At 44.2% G+C, this 18,486-nt stretch overlaps 1 protein-coding gene across 1 annotated transcript in view; it reads left to right on the forward strand.

Annotated features, from left to right (window-relative positions):
• OTOGL (otogelin like) overlaps positions 1–18,486 on the forward strand; it is a 346,660-nt gene that overhangs the window by 277,487 nt on the left and 50,687 nt on the right. Inside the window, exons 52-53 of the mRNA XM_073651595.1 lie at positions 1,211–1,389; positions 3,571–3,675. Coding sequence (XP_073507696.1) covers positions 1,211–1,389; positions 3,571–3,675 — 284 coding nt within the window. The remainder of the gene's footprint in view (positions 1–1,210; positions 1,390–3,570; positions 3,676–18,486) is intronic.

Genomic DNA, 18,486 nt, shown 5'->3' on the forward strand with positions numbered 1-18,486 from the left:
GTTCCAAAATTGTGCTGATGTAAAGTAGACATGTGGGAAATGTTATTTATTAACTATTTTGTGTGACATATCTCTCTGATTTAAGGGCATGAAAATTCAAAGTTTGAAAATTGCACAATTTTCAAAATTTTCGCCAAATTTCCGATTTTTTCACAAATAAACGCAAGTTATATTGAAGACATTTTACCACTATCATGAAGTACAATATGTCATGAAAAAACAATCTCAGAATCAGGGGAATACGTTGAAGCGTTCCAGAGTAATTACTTCATAAAGTGACAGTGGTCAGAATTGAAAAAATTGGCCCGGTCACGAAGGCAAAAACAGGCTCTGGTGCGAAGTGGTTAATGTCTCCTATCCTGGCCTCATTCTTTATTAATGTCTCCCATCTTTTAAAAATGTTTCCATCCTGGACACTTTGTTTAATAATATTTCCATTCTGGCCACTTTATTTAATAATGTCTCAATCCGGGCCCTCATCCTACAGCAATGTCCTCCATTCTGCAATAATCTTCCCCATTCTTTTAATAAAATACCCCATCCTTTCCCCTTTGTTTAATAATGTCCTCTGTTCAGGCTGCTTTGCTTAATAATTCCCCCCTTACAAGTTGCTTGTTTTATAATGTCCTCCTTTCTTGACAGTTTGTTTATTAATGTCCCTGTCCCGACACTCTTTTCAAACGCATTTAAAATAAAAACAACCCCCCCATCCCTCCAATTTCTTCTTACCTCTCCCTGCTCCCACAAAGACGAATTCTCTCCTCCATAGCCGGTGTAGGGGGTCAGGACGGCCCATGATAGTGATGTCATGTGCCACCCATGACAGGCTCGCCGACGTCAGCTGTTGGCCTCAGGCCGGCAGTGTGTATAACAATTGAGGTTCAGGGAGACAGCGGTCAATACTGATTCCAGTGTTGAAAGGTGTTTGCTTTAGACAACTTTTATTAATAAACCCTAATAGGGCATATGGATATCATTGGAGTTAATAGGATCCGTATATATTAGCCATGGCATTATTTTCTTTTAAAGAGCTGGCTTAGTTGGCTCTGCACTGACTAAATGGAAGTCATGAACCGAGGACCCACTTTATACAGATTTTTGCTCAATAGACATCAACACTATCATCTCCAGTTTCTTATTTTTTATTCTTGCCAGATGGGTTTTCAGTATTTTCTTTGCTGGCCGTGATTAATTATTTTTTATTTTCTAGAAAAGGAAGCCGTGTGTGTATATCAGGGAGTCACTGTGCTGTACCCTGGGCAGTCACTGATTGAGTACTCCAATGGGGAGACGTGCTACGCTGTAAAGTGCTTACATGAAAAAGATACTGTAACCGGATTCCATGCCATGGAAATACTGACCGTTAACTGTTCTGAGAACTGTGCTCCTGTAAGTATTCACAATATGAATTGTAGTCTGAAGCATTTATGACCTATCGACTGCATGATTAATGTGAGATCAGACGGTTGGGGGTCCAAAGGTCAGAAGAATGGGGGATTTTGCTAGTCTGCTTCTAGGAGGAGTTGGAATGGAGCAGTGGTTAAGCATGCACTTAATTCAAAGTTTATTATACTGATAGGAACAGCTGAGACCATTACTATGAATCTAGTGGAAGGGCACAGGCTCAACTGCAACCAACTGAGGCATTGGGCGACAAAACTAAAAAAGTAATTACAGTACATTGCACTTTTTTTTAATTAAAAGGGAACTTGATGGCTGATGAATTACTGGCAGCATGAATCATAGACCACCTCCATTACTGCAGCCATGTATGTTTTCCTCTGAAATGCTGCAAAAGCAGGACTTGTGGTCAGGGCATATGGGTGAGCTGGCAGGTTCCCTTTCATTTTCTTCATCTATGCAAATCATTGTTAAAATGATCCTTATTAAAAATATTTATTTGCACATATCCTTGGAATTTCCTGTGAAGCTACAAATTACATTTGGACCACGTTCACATGTTCAGTATATGGTCAGTATTTGATCAGTAGTTGTAAGCCAAAACCAGGAGTGAAAAAGTCAAAGTATAATAGAAACACATCACCACTTCCGTATTTATCACCCACTCTTGGTTTTGGCTTACACATACTGATGTAAAATACTCATCAAACACTCAATGTGTGAACATGGTCTTAAAGTGGGATATAAAAAATAAGGAGGAATTTGCAAAAATAGATTAGCTTTTTTTAAAATTTTACTGTTCCTTAAAGGGGTTGTCCACTACTATTGAAAATAGCCCAATGTGTTTTAATGATAAATAGAAGCTTCTTTCTAATTACCTCCTGGTGCTGTTTCTGCCTGTGAGTGGCGCTATCGGTGGCCGCTCAAAGGCAACACGTGACCCCCGACTGCAGCTAGCTCTGACATCCACTGATATCACGACAAGTCCAGGCTGCAGCTGGGGGTCTCTGTCTTCTGCGTTCCATGGTAGATGCCAGGCTGTGGGTGGGGTTACCCCGCGCGTCACACCCGGCTTCCACTGCGTGCTCTCCCTCTCCCCATTCATTGGGAAAGCGCGCGGTGGGACCCCAGCGCTGAGTCACGCCTCACTTGACGTGACATCAGCGGGGGGTCACGTGCTGCCTGTGAGCGGCCACCGATAGCGCCGCTCACAGGCATTATCAGCAACGCAAGGTATTTAGAAAGAAGCTTCTATTCATCATAAAAATACATTGGGCTATTTTCAATAGTAGTGGACAACCCCTTTAAGGTTTGCTTTATGAAAAAACACGAGTGACAAGATTAAATTATATGCTTAGCACTGCTACATTTGTATACAAGTCATGGGTGGGTATCTAGACATATCATACATGTAAAAAAAGGAATATTTTAAACACTCTCAAACTGAAATTAAACTTCCAGTTTCAATCAATCTTATCACTGTCCCCCACTGACTTCTTACAGAGGCTCATCACTGAAGAATACAAGGATTAGACATGTTACATTTCAACATGTCTGATATTTTGTCTGGCTTTCAATGCTATCTGTTGAAATAAAAATGGAGAGTTGTATATGGGGAGTTGTCAGCCAAATGGTTTTTCTTACCCTCTGCTTTTAGGGAAGAAAAACTCCATGATTTTTTTCTTCCGATAAAACTTATATTGCTGTGCACATTTTCAGTCTTTCATTACCTATTTTAACTGCTTCAGACTTTGGAAACCATGAAGCTGTTAAAAGAAGTGATCTGTAGCAGCAGTTGTAATTTGATTTATGGAAAAACAACACAATAACGACGGCAAAAACGACGGCAAAACTGCCAGTGAAAATGCTTTAGGTGGAATAATAACATTGTGTGCCAAACCCTTACTTTTTCACTGGAGTTGCTTTTCATTTAGGTAGGAAGTGAGAATCCTATTTGTCTTAACATTGGGATCATCTTGTAAGTACGGTAATCTGGCAGTATGACAGGGAGGAATCATTGTAGATAGGATTGGTTTGAAAAACTGGCAACAAAGCAAAGGGTGCAAGAAACTAAGACAATAAATTCTGTTTGACACAAAAGACAGTTACAGTACAAAATACATGTATCATTTTCATGCCTGTGACATTTTCCATGCTCTGATTCTGCAGAATCAAGTTTATGTCCCATCATCAGATCATCAAATGTGCTGTGGAACCTGCAAAAATGTATCATGCACTTTCTACAGTGATAATGGAACATTCACTGTATATGAGGTAAGTCAACATGACCATTTTTTTTTCAAGCTCTACATAGAAGCCTATAGAGAAAAAATGCACCAAAACCGCAGAGTTCAGCAGCGTCTTTGGATGCACCGAGGGCGGAGATATCATGAAATCACATTCACTTTGCTTGGACACTTGCAGCCACGGCGACAGTAAAAGAAATGCCAAGCACGCCAAAATACTCAACGAGTACCCGAGCGTGCTCGTTTAAAGGGTTAAACAAGCACACTCGCTCATCACTAATCATTAGCCATTCATCATCCCCAGCACCCCCCCAACAATTATTGTCAAAGACAGTAACCTTGATGATATGCACTAATTATCCATCACATGCTCCTATAGCGGATTTACACTGCATGATTATCATTTTCTGATAATCATGCAGTGACAACAGATTCCCAATCACCCAATAAATAAGCAGAACGCTTCTTCATTGGGGGAAATGATCTTCAGGCTGGCATAAACAGCATAATTCTGGATGTCACATTGTCCTTTGTGAACGCAGCATGTGCTGATGAGAACTATGACTTTGTATGTTCACAGAACAATCTTACTGATCTATTACTGATCATTCTGTCTATACAGTCTATTAAGTAATTGCCGATCGGCAAACATATAGCAAACATTTAATGCAGCAAGTCGACAAGTGTAGACCTGTCCTTAGCTTAGCCTAGCTAAAAGATTGAGATAAATGATTATTTAATATACTTCATACTTACTGTCTTTAGGGCAGGGGGCTAGGTAAGAGAAAAAACACGATATGCAGAAAAGTTTAATTTATCATCACATGCTTTTAGTCCCCCCAAAACAGTAACCCACAGAATCAGCTATGCTGCATTTAATAATCTAATTAAAATAAATGGCTTATTATTATTATAAGCCCATGCAAAGGTCACTATCTGGAGGGAAAGGGAGTCGGTGGGGGATTTATTTATTCTAAAGGGCCATGTAAGCCCCTCACCCCCCACTCTCAGACAGTAAATATGTCCTAGCCCCAACAACCAAATTAAGTGATATATCATGCAAAGATTCATACTGACACATCAGGAAACTAATGAGGCGGAAACAAAGGTTCTCCTCTCAGGCTGGCATGCAGGGATGATTAGTGGCACAAGACTCTCACAAAGGCATATCTCAGGCAGTGGCACATAAGATGTAAGGTGCACATGCACAGCAGGAGGACTGATCAGGCTGGCACCCCCTGATTAATCACAGAAGTTTTATCTCTTGCTGCACACATGCACTAGCTATTGATTCATGGGGTGTACTTATTTTTTTCACACACTGTTATTTTCATTTTGGCTTATTTTATGTTAAATAATGAAACAATGGAATCTCATATATTTTTCATCTGAGGTTGAATTTAACTAATTTTAAGATCTTCTAAGGACTAGATTTTTTTTCATATGTCCTGATATGTAAAACCATACAATTAAAAAATGTAAAGAGCATTTACTTAGTATTTCTGAAGAAGAATGATTTCAGAACTTTTTCCATCTTTAATGTCACTTATAATCTGTACAATTCAATTGAAAAAAAAAAGCTAAAATCTTTTCTGGTGGAAAAAGAAAAATAAAGAACTAAAATAATGTGGTTGCATAAATATGTGCACCCTAAAACAAATATTTTGTTGAAATACCCCTTGAATTTATGACAGCATTCAGTTTTTTGAGTAGCATGGCACATCTAATGCTCCAAATCTGTGAGATTCCGAGGCTTCTCCTGTGTACAACCCTCTTCAGGCCAGCCCACTGAATTTCAACTGGATTCTGGTCTGGGCTGTCACTGGACCATGCCATAACTTTGATATTATTCTGGCGAAGTCATTCTTTTGTTGATTTGGAGGTATGCGTAGGAACATTATTGTGCTGAAAGCTGAAATTCCTCTTCATCTTCAGCTTTATAAAAGAGGCCTGATGATTTCAATGCAAAATTCACTATTTGGAACTGTTCATAATTCCTCCCAGCGCCACCCACCTTGAATCCACACACCTTAAAGTTCCATCTGGCAAAAAACACCCCGAAGCATAATGCTGCTTCCACCATGCTACACTGTGGGTATGGTGTTCTTTTTGTGATGCACAATGTTGATTTTGGAATTATGGCCAGAAAGTTCAACCTTGGCCTCATAACACGTTTTGCCACATGCTTTTGGCAGACTTAATGTAGGTTTTGGCAACAAATAGCAGGGCTTGGATATTTTTTTAGTAAGAAAAAGCTTCTGTCTTGCCACCTTACTCCACACGTTAGACATATGAAGACTATGGGAGGTTATTGTTGCATGCCCCATAGTATAACATTGAGCCGTTCCGATAGAACACCAGATAGCACTCGGTCGTGTTATACGCCAGTGTGAACGTACCATTAACCCCTTTACCCCTGAGGGTGGTTTGCACGTTAATGACTAGGCCAATTTTTACAATTCTGGCCACTGTCACTTTATAAGGTAATAACTCTGAAATGCTTCAACGGATCCCACTGATTCTGAGATTGTTTTTTCATGACATATTATACATATTATACTTCACGATAGTGGTAAAATTTCTTCAATATGACTTGTATTTATTTGTGACAAAATCAGAAATTTTTCGAACTTTTAATTTTCATGCCCTTAAATCAGAGCGATATGTCACTCAGACAAAATAGTTAATAAATAACATTTCCCACATGTCTACTTTACATCAGCACAATTTTGGAACCAAAATTTTGTTAGGAAGTTATAAGGGTTAAACGTTGACCAGCGATTTCTCATTTTTCCAACAAAATTTACAAAACCCTTTTTTTAGGGACCACATCATATTTGAAGTGACTTTGAGGGGCCTTTATGACAGAAAATACCCAAAAGTGACACCAGTTTATTAACCCTTCAAGTGCTTCACAGGACATTTTGGAATGTGGAAGAAAAAAATGAACATTTATTTTTTTTCACAAAAATGTTACTTTAGACCCCATTTTTTAATTTTTGCAAGCGTAACAGGAAAAATGGACCCCAAAATTTGTTGTGCAATTTTTCCGGAACATGCCAATACCTCATATGTGGGGGGAAAACCACTGTTTGGGAGCACGGCAGCGTTTGGAAGGGAAGGAGCGCCATTTGACTTTTTGAATGTAAAATTTGCTTGAATAATTAGCGGACACCATGTTGCATTTGAAGAGCCCCTGATGTGCCTAAACAGTGGAAACCCCCGACAAGTGACACCATTTTGGAAACTAGACTCCTTAGGGAACTTATCTAGATGTGTGGTGAGCACCCTGAACCCCCAGGTGCATCACAGAAGTTTATAACATTGAGCCATGAAAATAAAAAAATGAAACTTTTTCCACAAAAATTATGTTTTAGCCCCAAATTTTTTTATTTTCACAATGGTAAGAGGAGAAATTTCTCCTGAGTATGTCAATACCCCATATGTGGGTAAAATACACTGTTTGGGCGCACGGCAAGGTTCGACAGGGAAGGAGCACTGTGTGACTTTTTGAATGCAAAATTGTCTGGAATTGAGAGCTGACGTCATGTCGCGTTTGAAGAGCCCTAACCCTAGCACAACCCTATCCCTAGCACAACCCTAACCCTAGCACAACCCTAACCCTAGCATACCCCTATTCCTAACCCTAGCACAACCCTAACCCTAGAGTTGATTTTTTACACCTTTCCTCGTGCCGTATACGTGATTAGATTACTTTATTCTTAGGGTTGGTGCGATTACAGCGATACCAGAATCATATTGGGTTTTTATGATTGACAGCTGTCACACACGAAAAGACGCTTTTTTTTGCAAAGACTAGTTTTTGCATTGCCATATTTTGAGAGCTATAATTTTTCCATATTTCGGCTGACAGACATGTGACGGCTTGTTTTTTGCAGGACAAGTTGACGTTTTTATTGGTACCATTTTCAGGCACGTGGCACTTTTTGATCGCTTTCTATTGCAATTTTTGGGAGGCAAAATAAACAAAAACCAACAATTCAGGAATTGTTTTTTTTTTTTTTTTAATGCCGTTCTGCATGTGTTAAGATTGATAAGACAGCTTTATTCATCGGGTCAGTATGTTTACAGCGGTACCACATTTATATTTTTTTTATGTTTTTACACAATAAAAGCTATTTTATAGAAAAACTAATTTTTTGCATCGCTTTATTTTGAGAGCTATAACTTTTTTATTTTTCAGCTGATAGAGCTGTATGGTGGCTTGTTTTTTTGCTGGACAAGATGATGTTTTCAGCGGTACCATTTTAATTTACATTTGTCTTTTTGATCGCGTTTTATTCTATTTTTTGTTTGATGGTATGATGATGAAGCATAGTTTTTTACTTTGCTTTTTTTTTACCGTTTTTTTTTTTACTAAAGGGATTAACTAGTGGGACAGTTTTATAGGTCAGGTCATTCCAAAAGTGGCGATACCAAATATGTGTACTTTTATTGTTTGTTTTTTTTCAGAATAATATTTATTCATGAGTAGTGTTGAGCCACCCCCGTAGTGTTCGAGTTCGGTTCGGTTCGTCGAACACCCGTGTGTTCGCCGAACTGTTCGTCGAACTGTTCGTCGAACACCTTCGAACACCGTTAAAACCAATGGCAGGCAAACAAAAACACATAGAAACACATAGAAAACACCTTCAAAGGTGTCCAAAAGCTGACAAACTGCTCAGAAGACACAACTAACACATGGAAAAGTGACAAGTACATATAGTCATGCGAAAAGAAAAGAGGTGGAGGAGTAAAAGGAGGGGGAGACACAGATATAGGCATGTCATGCCCTTCTAAAATCCAAAAAGTGAGAAGCCGAGACAGCCAGTCCGCTCCTGCCCGTGCCACCTCCGTGTCGCCGGGTTTGTGCCAGAGCCGCGGTGAACCCTGACGGCCAGCCCCCCTCTCCCAATACTGGTGCCTGTCCGCTGGTGGGTCGAGAGAGCCCCCCTGTGGTGGAGGCAGCTCTAAGCTTTTTAATTTAAATTGTCCCTCTAATTTGAATGAATACACTTTAAATCCATTTACAAGGATCTATTGGAGGGCAAGTCTCATGCCAGCAGCCGCGTAATTCCAGCTCCAGTAGCGTCCACTAAAGCTGCTGCAGTTAAAAAGCTTTTATAAGGATCGAGCTCGGCTGTCCACCGCAAGGCATCCTAGTGCCAGTCCCAGCCCCTATGCCTTGGGGTGCCTCCTGATGCTCTTCACTAAGTATCCCGTGGTCCCGAAGCATTTCCTTTGAAAAAATTAAGTGTCCAAACTACAGGTGGTGTAGCTTGCTTAACAGCCGGGATAATCCGCTGACTAGCAGACACTGCTACTAGGCACAAAGTATTTCCTGGGCTAGATGCAGTTAAAAATTTGTAAGTAGATACTCTCGTTGGATGCTGAGAAAGCATTCCATAGAGTCTACTGGCACGCCATATATGATTCTCTTAAAAAGCTTGGGGTAGGGGTCTAGGGGACCCTTTTATAGCCAAAATCACGGCCCTGTATCACAATACGTCACCTAGGCTGAAGATAAATGGAACTGTAGCACCGAGGGCTCGGTTGCTACAGACGTATTGCACCTCACCCAGAGGTGTGATATCTCACTCTCAGATAAGGATGGAGTGTGGATCAGGACCCGACACCTGCATGCATTACACCACATTGCCGTGGGGCAGGGCGACCAATATGCCCCTGAGATGGGCACGACAGTCCCTGTCCCTGGCTGGAGTGGGGGGAGGGAACACTGAGGAAGGGGAACCCTGCAGTGCAGGAGCAGGGAGGAAGCAGTTGTTATGTTCTGCTACCAAAGCTAAGGAAAGAGAGGAGATCTGTCCCTACTATAAGACTCAGCTGAATCCCTACGATGTAACAGGGAACCTGATCCTGCGATCAGACCTGCTAAAGTCCTAATCTAGTCTGTACGGAGACCTATAGATGTGAGGAGGGAATCCCTACAAGTACTAAGGACTGGGAGGAATATGGGACACCTCCTAACAGAAATAGTAGCAGACAGACGAACAAACAAAATAGATAGAACATAGAGGTCCGTAGACCAAGCAAACTAACAGAGTTAGATACAGAGCACAGGCTAGCTAGAAAGTAGATATACAATGAAGTCCAGCAAAGCCAGAAGGGCGGAGCAGGATTAAATAGGCCAACAAGGTCATGTGACCAGCAAAGGAAAAAAAACCTAACAGCAAGGTTCTAACAGTACCCCCCCTTCTAAGAGGATCCTCCGGATCCCCTAGGACCAGGCTTATCAGGAAATCTCCTGTGAAACGCTCTGATAAGTCTGGACGCGGAAACATCATCTGACCTCACCCAAGAGTTATCCTCGGGTCCGAAACCTTTCCAGGCCACAAGATACTGCAAACTACCTCTATACCGTCTAGAGTCAAGGATGCGAGAAATTTCATATTCCCCGTCCTCCACCACCGGAGGAACAGAGGCAGAGGCGTCACCATCCGACACAACAGCTTTTTTTAACAGAGAGACATGAAAGACCGGATTAATTCTCCAGGAGGTAGGAACCTCCAACCTAACAGCAGATTGGTTGACAACCTGAAGCACCTTAAAGGGCCCTACAAACTTGGGACCCAATTTCTTAGAAGGAATCCTCAACCGCAGATTCCTAGAGGACAACCAAACCATGTCACCAACAGCGAACAAAACCTCCTGTCGTTTCCTATCAAAGTAGTCTTTAGATTTTCTGTTGGCCTCCTGAAGATTACCACGCACATCCGTCCAAACTCTTTCCAAATCACCGGAAAAATTCTCCTCCTCAGGCACGGCAGATCCCAACTTGGAGAACGACCCAAACGACGGATGTCTCCCAGAACAACAAAAAAAAGGCGAACAACCAGCAGAAGAAGATGTATGATTGTTCAGAGCAAATTCGGCAAGTGGCAGAAACTCAGACCACCCCTCTTGATTGTCTGCCACAAAACAACGCAAGAACTGCTCAACATCCTGGTTTTTCCTTTCTGTCTGGCCATTAGATTCAGGATGATATCCGGACGAAAACGACAAATGAATTCCCAACCTGTCACAAAAGGCACGCCAAAAACGAGCCACGAACTGAGGACCCCTATCAGAAACAATGTCAGTAGGAACGCCATGAAGTCTGACAATTTCCTTGACAAAGGCCTTAGCGAGAGTTTTAGCGCAGGGCAGTTTGACGAAGGGAACCAAGTGACACATCTTGCTAAAACGGTCCACGACCACCCAGATGACAGTAAAACCCTCAGAGGAGGGAAGGTCAGTTATAAAGTCCATAGCCAAATGTGTCCAAGGAGCACTGGGGACCTCCAAAGGACAAAGCAACCCCGCAGCAGGAGTATGTGAGGACTTAGATCTAGCACATATAGTACATTGGCGCACCCACTTAATGACTTCCTTCTGCCATCCAGGCCACCAAAAACTGCGACCCACCAGTCTCTTGGTCTCAGAGATTCCGGGATGACCTGCCAACCGAGATTCGTGACACTCAACAAACAAATCTCTCCTAAAGGTCCCAGGCACAAACAACCTCCCATGAGGAGTGTTAGATGGGGCATTCTCCTGAGCTTTAAGAATCTCATCTTCCAAAACGGAGTCTAAAGCAGCTATCACAACACCTTCTTGTAAAATGTTTTCCTCTTTCTCAGCACCGACTATGGGAGAAAAACTGCGAGACAAGGCATCCGCCTTAACATTCTTAGTACCAGGGATGTAAGTAACGGAGAAATTAAACCGCGAGAAAAACAGTGCCCACCTAGCCTGACGGGCATTCAGGCGCTTGGCAGCATCAAGATATATCAGATTTTTATGATCCGTAAGAACCTGAACGGGAAATTCCGCACCTTCCAAGAAGTGGCGCCAGTGTTCAAATGCGAGTTTAATAGCCAATAATTCCCGATTACCAATATCGTAATTCAGTTCAGTCTCCGAAAATTTTTTTGAAAAAAAGGCACAGGGATGTAATCCATCCCCGTTATCCTGAGACAATACTGCGCCAACCCCCACAGAGGAAGCATCAACCTCAACCAAAAACGGCCTAGTAACATCAGGCTGCATAAGGATGGGAGCAGAGGTGAACCTCTCCTTGAGATACACAAAAGCTTCAATGGCCTCAGAAGACCACTGAACCGCATCAGCACCTTTCCTGGTGAGATCAGTCAGAGGTTTGACAATACTAGAAAAATTTTTTATGAATTTTCTGTAGTAATTGGCGAAACCCAAAAACCTCTGTATCGATTTCAAACCAATAGGCCTAGGCCATTCCTGCACAGCCTGAACCTTAACCGGATCCATCTCAAAACCTTTGCTGGAGATAATGTAGCCCAAAAAACTAATTCTCTGTACAGCGAACTCGCATTTCTCCAGCTTAGCAAAAAGCGAATTGTCCATTAATAACTGTAATACCTCACGCACGCTCCGCCAATGAGACTCCAGATCTGGCGAATAAATCAAAATGTCATCCAAATACACAACCACATTTTTACCGATCAAAGGTCTAAGGATGTCATTAATCAGATTCTGAAAAAATGCAGGAGCATTAGTAAGACCAAAAGGCATAACCAGATTCTCAAAATGACCCACAGGAGTGTTAAAAGCAGTCTTCCATTCATCACCCTCCTTCATGCGCAACAGATTGTATGCCCCCTTAAGGTCAATTTTAGAGAACCACTTGGCCCCCAATAACTGGTTAAACAGATCAGGAATCAATGGCAGTGGGTAAGGATTGCGTACCGTAATTTTGTTAATCTCACGAAAATCCAGACAAGGACGTAAACCGCCGTCCTTTTTTTTTACAAAAAAAAATCCAACCGCCACAGGAGACTTAGAGGGCCTAATGTGACCGGCGGCCAAACTTGTCTGTATGTATTCCTCCAAAGCCTTCCTCTCAGGAATGGTAAGGTTAAATAAACGACTTTTAGGAAGAGTCGCTCCAGGGACAAATTCAATAGAACAATCATAGTCTCTATGGGGAGGCAAAACCTGCGATTCCTTCTCAGAAAAAACTCTCCAAAAATCCTGAATAGGAACAGGCAATTCTCCCCTATCCACAGCTGCAATATGCCCGTTACAACACTTGTCATAACATTTATGGCTCCAGGATTTAATTTCACTGGTAGACCAATCCAGTACAGGATTGTGAAATTGTAACCAGGGCAAACCCAATATTACTGGAGAAGGCAAGTTATTCAACACTACCAAATCCAATTTCTCATGGTGAACACCATTAATAGTGAGAGGAAATTCACTGACCTTGAGAGTAATATTCTTCAAAGGGGAGCCATCCACAGAAACCACAGCAATGGGGGATGATAAAGGTTCAGGTTTTAAATTGAGTTTTTCCACGAATCCCCCATCAATTACATTCAGTGTAGACCCGCAATCAACAAACACCCGAAATTCCATTAATTTTTCCTGAGCAATCGTGGAAGCAGCTAAAAATATACCCTTGGAATTTAAACAGGCAATACGGGCGTGACTGACCATTTTTTTTTCTTTCTTCATACGAAGCTCACAGCCTTTAATCAAATGACCAGATTTTCCGCAATAGAAACACAAGCCTTCTGAAAAACGACGGTCTTTTTCTTGAGAGCGAGGTGCCACCGATCCAATCTCCATCGGTTCACCACTGTTAGTACACACATTATCATAACCAGAAACTGACATAGCAGAGGATTTGCTCTCATTAACCCTAGCACGCAGTCTTCTATCCACCCGTATAGCTAATTGCATAGCCTGTTGCAAATCCTCAGGTGTAGGATAAGCAATTAGCAGGTCTTTAACCCTTTCACTGAGCCCAGCAAGAAATAGACTTTTCAGAGCAGAATCGTTCCACCCTGTTTGAGTGGACCAACGACGAAAATGAGTACAATATTTTTCGACATTACCTGATCCTTGTTTTAAACGTCTCAACTCAGTCTCAGCTGATGCCACACGGTCAGGATCATCATATAATAGTCCTAAAGCAGAAAAAAAACTATCCACTGATCTGAAGCATGTATCACTAGGTTGCAAAGAAAAGGCCCACTCCTGAGGCTCTTTGCGCAAAAGTGACATTATGAACCCTACGCGCTGGGATTCATCCCCAGAGGACTTGGGTCTCAAACGAAAATACAATAAGCAAGCATTTTTAAATGAAAAAAATTCTCGATGTTCACCAAAAAATAAATCCGGCAAACATACCTTAGGCTCCAAGAAATATGCTCCAGGACAGTTACTCACGTGCTGACGGAGCTCGGCCACTTCCAGAGAGAGTCCCTGCAGGTGTTTAGCCAAATCCTGAACCGACACCATGATGGAACAAAAAAAAAAAAAAAAAAAAAAAAATCTTTCCTTAGAGAATTTGCAGGCTGGACTTACTGTTATGTTCTGCTACCAAAGCTAAGGAAAGAGAGGAGATCTGTCCCTACTATAAGACTCAGCTGAATCCCTACGATGTAACAGGGAACCTGATCCTGCGATCAGACCTGCTAAAGTCCTAATCTAGTCTGTACGGAGACCTATAGATGTGAGGAGGGAATCCCTACAAGTACTAAGGACTGGGAGGAATATGGGACACCTCCTAACAGAAATAGTAGCAGACAGACGAACAAACAAAATAGATAGAACATAGAGGTCCGTAGACCAAGCAAACTAACAGAGTTAGATACAGAGCACAGGCTAGCTAGAAAGTAGATATACAATGAAGTCCAGCAAAGCCAGAAGGGCGGAGCAGGATTAAATAGGCCAACAAGGTCATGTGACCAGCAAAGGAAAAAAAACCTAACAGCAAGGTTCTAACAGCAGTTCCTGGGTGCATTGAGAAGGGAGTATAAAAGGTGGGCACCATCTTAGTTCAGTGCAGAGAAGTCTGAGCAGAAGTGGCAGGGAGCAGAGGCTCTGCATGAGCTCTGCTCCGGAGGCGGGCCTAGTAACAGAGGCCCAGGCCTGCAAGAGGGAGAAGGAAGGAAGAGGAGCGGAGAAGGCTCCAGGAACGAGGAATGAAGGGATCCCAGGAGTGCGGACGGGCGAGTCGCCACCGCACGCCCGAATCCACCTGCGTGGAGGGGTCAGGCCAAAGGGGGAGACCGGTCCCCGAACTAGTGGAGGCAGGAAACGACCCTCAGCTAGAAACCGGAGGCTCTGACATTTTATGTGGCACAGCCCCTTGCTCCACCCGCTAGGAAGGCACCACATAGGGTCAGGGAAACTGGCGCCAAGTTTACCAAGAGGAGGCCCGAGGCAGCCGGACAGAAGTGTTGGTAAGAAAGGCCAGACAAAGGACACACAAAGGGGGTCCTGTGAAGCGCTCCAAAGTTATCTGGGAGTTGTCTGAGCCCCTCACCTGGTGAGCACAGTACGACGTGGGCAGCCGTTACCTGCAGACGTGGTCTGTATAATAAGAACTGTGAGTAAAGGCCCTGAACTGCATCACTGACTCCGTGTCGTTACTGCTGCTGCCCTGCACCATCACCCCCATCCTCCGCATACACTGCCCTGAGGCTATACTCCTCCCGTGGGGAGTTATGCTACGCTCTGCTGCACCCACAACACCAGCCTTAGCGGTCTGCCCTGTAGCGGCGGTTCACTCTGACCGCAATCCACGGGTGGCGTAGTCGGACATTTAAACATCAAAACCACATAAATAGTTCCGCCACTGGTTTGACCGCCCTGAGCCACGGAACCGGATCGCCGCCACGAAGACTACAACCACCAGCATCCACCAAAAAGGGTCCGGCTCCGGGTGTCCCAAGGCCCAGGAGGTGCGTCAGAACATTTTCATCACCTTTCACAATCACCAATGGGACAAGGCAGGGATGTCCTCTGTCCCCTCTCTTATACATCCTAGTGACGGAGCACCTGCTCTCATCAATTCGCCATAACCCCAATATTAGGTGGATTGAGGTGGGAGGCACCGAGTACAGGGTTATGGCTGAAATAGATCACTTTGTTACATGGTAAAATTTTAAAATCAATGCAGCGAAGTCTGAGGCCCTCGATGTCTCCCTCCCTAAATCCATATAGGATTCCATCCAGTCCAACTTTCCCTTTGCCTGGCCCTCACAGGGTATCAAATACTTAGGAATTCCTATTCATAGAGACCTCTCCCATCTATGTTATCTTAATTTTGGGCCCTTTATTGAACAATTCCATACAGACCACGGTTGGCAAGTTGGAACTGTGAGATTCACTACGTGCACCACTGGTATTTTGTGGAAAAGCACATGTAAGATTCTGCAACAGTCTCTGCTGATACTCCTGCATGCGTGCATCCCTTTCTATGGCAGGAATAATTTCTGCAAATTTACTTTTGTACCGGGGATCTAACAGTGTGGCAACCCAGTAGTCAGGATTATTTCTAATTCTCACAATTCGAGGGTCATGTTGCAGGTAGTGCAGCAAGAAGGCACTCATGTGTGTTGCGCATCCAGGAGCACCAAGTCCCTGTTGTGTTGGTGGCGAGGTAACAATCATGCTTCCTTCCTCTGTCCTCTCCCCCCAACCTCGCACAACAGAAATGTGATCAAGGTCTCCCTCATCTGATGAGTCTTCCATCAGTTCATCCTCCACTTCTTCCTGGGCTCCTGCACCTTCCTCACTAGTTTGGCTGCTACCATGCGCCCTGGTAAAATCATCTCCCCAACCCTCACATGCCTGCCGCCCTGGTGCTGCCGACCGTCTGGACCTTGCAGATGTTAGCCCTTCCGCATACAACTCCTCCTCCTCTACTTCCTCCACCTCCTCTTGTGCCACCACCTGACTCCGAATTCTGTTTAACATGTGCTCCAGCATGTAAATCACCGGAATAGTCATGGTGATAATGGCATCGTCAGCACTAAACATCTTCGTCGCCATTTCAAAACTGTGCAGAAGGGTGCATAGGTCCCTGATCTGAGACCACTCCTCCAGCGTGATTTGCCCCACCTCTGAATCTCGTTGGCCCAGGCTATACGTCAGAACGTATTGCACCAGGGCTTGTCGGTGCTGCCACAGTCGCTGCAACATGTGCAGAGTTGAATTCCACCGGGTAGGCACATCGCATTTTAGCCGGTGAAGTGGCAGGCCCAACGACTTCTGTAGAGATGTAAGTCGCTGAGCTGCGGGATGCGAACGGCGGAAGTGAGCACACAGCGACCGTGCCCTCTGCAGAAGGCCATCTAGTCTGGGATAGTGGGCTAAAAATTGCTGGACAACCAGGTTCAACACGTGAGCCATACAAGGCACGTGTGTGACATTGCCCCGGCGAAGGGCCGCACCCAGGTTTGCAGCATTGTCGCACACGGCCTTCCCTGGTTTCAGGTCCAGTGGAGACAACCATTCATGAAATTGGTTCTCCAGAGCTGACCACAACTCCTCAGCTGTGTGACTCACATTTCCCAGACATTTCAATGTAAAAACCGCCTGATGACGTTGAGCCCTACTGCCAGCATAGTAAGGAGGTGTGCAGGATCCCTTCTGCGCAGTTAGAAAGCTTGTGGCATGACCAGACAGGCTTTGGGTGCAGGTGGAAGACCGAGAGGAGGTTGAGGAGGCAGAAGCAGTGGAGGAAAAATGACATAAAGAGGATTGACGCACAACTCGTGGGGACGGCAAGACTTGGACAGCAGCCCCTTGTCCTGCTGTCACCATAGTTACCCAGTGCCCAGTCAGCGACATGTAACGCCCCTGTCCATGCCTACTCGTCCAAGTGTCTGTGGTGAAATGCACCCTGTCACACACAGAGTTTCTCAAAGAAGCGGTGATGTTGTGTGCGACATGCTGGTGGAGCGCAGGCACACCTTTCTTTGAGAAGTAGTGCCGACTGGGCATCTGGTACTGGGGCACTGCGACGGACATAAGGTCTCGAAAATCCTCTGTGTCCACCAGGCGGAAAGGCAGCATTTCTGTAGCCAAGAGCTTGCAGATGGTGAAATTCAACCTCTTAGCTTTCTCATGGCTAGGAGGAAATGGTCTTTTACTTGTCCACATCTGAGGGACCGAGGGCTGGCTATTGTGCTTAGACGGGGTTGATAAGGGTGTCCCCGGCAAACTGCCGGTCTGTGAGGAAGATGCAGGCGGACATGTTAGGTTGCCTTGATCCAAAGGTGGTGCTATCGATGTCGGACAGCGCTCAAGACCAGCTGGTGTTACCACCTCCAAAGAAAATGATGACCTGCCAATCACGCTGGCTGTTGCGGGTAAAGAGGTGGCAGGTCTGCGCCCCAAAACAGGTGTGACTGCTGTCCCCCCAGTCACAGAGGATGAAGAGGCCGCGGATGCACAAGATATGGCAGACGGTGGTTGGCCCGGCCGGCTAGACCGCATTGTAGCACACTGAGCTTCCCACTGCAACTTATGCTTCATGTCCATGTGCCGGTTCATGCATGAAGTACTCAAACTATGTATTTTTTGGCCTCTACTTAGCTTTTGCTGACAAATGTTACAGATAACACGAGTTGGGTCATCTTTATCGATCTGAAAAAATGCCCAGGCTATGCAAGGCTTAGCACCCATGCGACCTGAAGAGCCACCACGACTTGTGGTGAGAGGCAGAGTTGTGTTTGAGGATGCAGTTGTTGACGTGCTTCCAGTACTACGTCTCTGTCCAGGAAGGCGCAACCTGACCTCGTCGTCACTAGCATCTTCCTCCACCTCCTCTGCTGACCTCATCTCTTGGCTGACTGTGGGTTGACAGTAAGTGGGATCTCCGACCTCATCATCATCACCCTGTGCGTTATCACACCCGTCGTCCTCAGAGCCAACCTGTTCCTGCCCTGACAAAAAACTAAAGTTGTCGCTCCAATCAGGTATTTGAGTCTTATCATCGTCTTCCTCATTGTCTCCACCAACAGGAGTTACAGTTTGGGAATGAGGGTCTACATTATGGTCA

Source organism: Phyllobates terribilis, unplaced genomic scaffold (assembly GCF_046119375.1).
Source record: "Phyllobates terribilis strain yellow unplaced genomic scaffold, ASM4611937v1 Scaffold_11__3_contigs__length_659146591, whole genome shotgun sequence".
NCBI classification, from domain to species: domain Eukaryota; kingdom Metazoa; phylum Chordata; class Amphibia; order Anura; family Dendrobatidae; genus Phyllobates; species Phyllobates terribilis.